At 41.5% G+C, this 3,857-nt stretch overlaps 1 protein-coding gene across 1 annotated transcript; it reads right to left on the reverse strand.

The window, feature by feature from the left end:
- Window positions 1–1,016: 1,016 nt before the first annotated feature.
- Window positions 1,017–3,857, reverse strand: LOC123660576 (uncharacterized protein K02A2.6-like). The gene is made up of 2 exons (XM_045595632.1): window positions 1,733–3,857; window positions 1,017–1,558 (listed from the first exon to the last, which is right to left on the reverse strand). Exons 1-2 carry the CDS (start codon window positions 3,855–3,857, stop codon window positions 1,017–1,019), a joined length of 2,667 nt encoding a protein of 888 aa, XP_045451588.1.

Consider the following 3,857-nt stretch of genomic DNA (forward strand, 5'->3'; position numbering starts at 1 on the left):
TTAAATAGTGGAGAAATACTGTTATTTTTGAGGTTTCTAATGTGTATTATAATTGTACATTGCAAACGCAGCCTGAACCCTACGAGATTTATCAAAATAATGTACTAAGTATTATACACACTGAAAAGGTCTACAGAAAACTCCGCGATGGTATATACCTATCTCTTATGGATATCCCACAATAACATTTTTTTGTCATTTACTTTTTACGACAAATAATGGCTAATTTTCGAAGCGATTTTAACCAATACAGCATTAATCCTTATCTAATTAAATACCTTAAATACATTGTTGATTTGATATAGATCTATATGGCCCTTTACATCATATGATTTAAATGAATATTTTTGAAGATATTATAGATTTAAAAATTGCGATACATAGCGTTTGCGGCAGTTCCGGCCGGCTTTTACTTTGAAGTTAACGCGTGCGGGCCACGGGCAGTAATGAATAAATCAAAACTACTGGATCGATTTTAATCATTTTTTCAATGAATGACATAGGCTATAATTATATTTTATACCCGTGCGAAGCCGGAGCGGGTCGCTAGTATATATATATTTTAATGTATGTTCGGGGATAACTTCGTCGTTTATGAAAAGATTTTGATAATTCTTTTTTTGGTGGAAAGGAGATATCTCTGGTGTGGTAGCATGATAAGGAAACTGAAATGTTTTTAAATAAAAGGACAGCGAGTTGTCAGTGACACCGTTTATTCACGACTGACGCAGTCATCGAGCGCGACAATCGATGCGTCGATCGACCGTTATATTACACCTCCACCCTTATTTAAGACATACATTTAAAAAAAAAACGATTTACAAATATACAGCATTTACATAACCATACATAAGCACATACACACAACAGCTATGAACTATTACCTACAACAATCTATTTTGGTACAATTAACAGCTTATTTAAATATTAAACCCTAGTTATTCTATTAATTAAACAACAACAAAAAATAAAATAAAAATAACAATAAAGAAACAACTATATGTCGAAAGATGATATTATTTCATCCTACATCTACGTATGGGACGAGACCGAGGCGGTTCAATGGGAGGCGAGGGTTGCTGTGTGTTAGTTGGGATTGATTCCACGCATTCCTCAATTTTCTCACGTTCGCGAGTCGGGCTGTGGGCTAATGCGTGCGCATCGTCCCCGGGGTTGTTTGTGTCATGCGTTTCGGGCTCGGTGCTTGTCGCTCCCGTCTCCCCGCCGACACTCGCTGGGCTAGAAGGACAGATTAGTGAACTCCGTTTACGCTGTTTCAGTTGGTCAATATGTCTGTGCGTTTCGCGTCCTGCTGCATCTACCACCCTATAATCTGTGGTCCCCATCTTATCCACTACCTTCCCCGACACCCATTTATCGTTCCCCCTATATTGACGTAGCCATACATCGTCCCCTGGGTACAATAGGCGCGACTCATTAGTAGTGTACCTTTGTTGATGTTCTTGAGTGTTTCTGACTTTAAGATCCCTATTAGGCCTCATAGCGTCAAATTTAGTACGTAACCGGCGGCCGAACATAAGTGACGCTGGCGTTTCGCCTGTTGTACAATGTTCCGTATTCCTATAATAAAGTAAAAAACTATTCAAAAATAAGTTAATATCTAAATTTTGTCTAATAGCTTTCTTAATAGTCCTTTTAATTGTATGGACGGCATTTTCTGCCGCGCCATTTGATGCCGGATGGTATGGTGCCGAAAATAAATGTTGAATACCATTCGTATTGACAAATGTTGAAAATTCATTGCTAGAGAAAGGTGGGCCGTTATCCGATACTATTTGTTTAGGCAAACCGAAACGAGCAAAAATGCCACTCAATATTTTAATTGCGTGACTAGCTGCTGTGCTAGGTACCTGACAAACTTCTATCCATTTAGTTCTCGCATCCACCAACACTAAATACATTCGACCCGCAAGAGGACCCAGGAAGTCGATGTGTACGCGAGCCCAAGGTTTATTCGGCCATGGCCATGGGCATGGCATATGCCGCGGTGGCGCTTCACTCTCCGTGACACACACGCTACAGTGGCGGCACATTTTCTCGATTGCTTCGTCAATGCCCGGCCACCATACGTAGCTCCTTGCAAAAGATTTCGTTTTAACTATCCCCATATGAGCCTCATGCAAGTCAGTTAAAACCTTGTCCCTGCAGGTTTCCGGTATCACTATTCTGTGGCCCCACATCACGCAACCTAACTCCTCATACAACTCTTTTTTACGATTAAAGTAAGGGTTGAGAGGCAGCATCTCATTATGTGGAGGCCACTCGTCACGAATATAAGTGAGAACACGACCCAGTAGTGGGTCCCGGCAAGTCTGTTTTTTAATTTCATTATAATCTAATAATAAAGCATTATGTGCAAAGTGTAAGTGAGATTGTTCCGGAATTTTAAAAATATTTTTATTTTTAAAGCTTGCTGGCAATCGAGATAAACCATCAGCGCCGTTTTGTTTTGATGTAACGTACTCAATCTCATAGGTATATGCCGATAATTTAATAGCCCACCGTTGTAACCGACTTGCAGCCATCGACGGAATTCCTTGTTTCGGCCCAAATATAGTTACCAAAAGTTTATGGTCGGTACGCAGTGTAAAGCGCCTGCCGTACAGGTACTGATGCAATTTTTCAAAGCAAAATACTATTGCTAAAGCCTCACGTTCAATTTGAGAGTAATGTTTCTCGGCAGCCGTTAACGCTCGCGATACGTATACGACCGGCCGCTCCCGCGCCGACTCGCCCGAGCGAGCGACTCGCGTGTCAGTTTGCGTGAGCACACCGCCTATACCTCGCGCGCTCGCGTCGCACGTTAAAAACAAAGGCGCTTCCGGATCGTAGTGCGCTAGAACATCCGCACCAACTAAAATTGACTTAATTGTCCGGAATGCTACTTCACACTCATCATTCCATATCCAATTTACTCCCTTTCTCAGTAAGTGGTACAGTGGTGCTAATATAGTACTTAAATTTTTAACAAATTTTGCGTAAAAATTAATAGTGCCTAGAAAGGCCCTTAAGTCCGTAATATTAACCGGGCGAGGTATATTTACTATTCCCTCCACCCTTTCCGGATCCACTTTAATACCCTCGGCTGAAATAATAAAACCTAGATATTTAACCTCACTTGTCATAAATAGGCATTTACTTTTTTTAAGTTTCATTCCGTTATTTCGTAACCGCTCTAAAACACGTTTTAAAGTTATTAAATGTTCGCGAGTATCAGGAGAACCGATTATTATATCATCAATAAAAACTTCTACTCCCGGAATATCGTTCAAAAGATTAGTCATAATTCGCTGAAATATTCCAGGACTCGAAGACAATCCATATACTAATCGTTTGTACTTGAAAAGTCCTTTGTGAGTGTTAATAACTGTCAAATTATCGGGGTCATGTAACTCTATTTGATTATAGGCTTGTGAAAGATCAATTTTCGTAAATATTTTAGCACCATTTAATTTCACAAGCAAGTCATTAATTCGCGGTAACGGATATTTATCGACCAACAGAAACGGATTTAAAGTAACTTTATAATCAGCACATATACGGAGTCCACCATCCGCCTTACGTACCGGTACCAGTGGGGTAGCCCAGTCCGCGCTGTCAACGGGCTCGATGACGCCCGCGCGCAGCATGCCCGCCAGCTCCGCCTCTACCCGCTCGCGCAGCGCGTACGGCACGGGCCGCGCGCGGCAAAATACCGGCGTCGCCCCCTCGCGCACCCGCAGCTGAGCCTTACCGCCCGTGAACCGTCCCAGGCCCTCCGAGAATAACTCCTTAAATCTGTCGAGTAATACATTAATAGAATGATTTAAATTATTTTCCCCATTGATTACATTCAT

The sequence above is a fragment of the Melitaea cinxia genome, chromosome 15 (assembly GCF_905220565.1).
Source record: "Melitaea cinxia chromosome 15, ilMelCinx1.1, whole genome shotgun sequence".
Lineage (NCBI taxonomy): Eukaryota > Metazoa > Arthropoda > Insecta > Lepidoptera > Nymphalidae > Melitaea > Melitaea cinxia.

Excerpts from the sequence above, each read along its gene's own strand:
- LOC123660576 (XM_045595632.1), bottom strand. The coding sequence starts at position 3,857 with ATGAATGTAATCAATGGGGAAAATAATTTAAATCATTCTATTAATGTA. Across the intron at positions 1,559-1,732 it reads AACATTTGTCAATACGAATG|GCGAAACGCCAGCGTCACTT; the intron begins GTATTCAACATT and ends ATTGTACAACAG.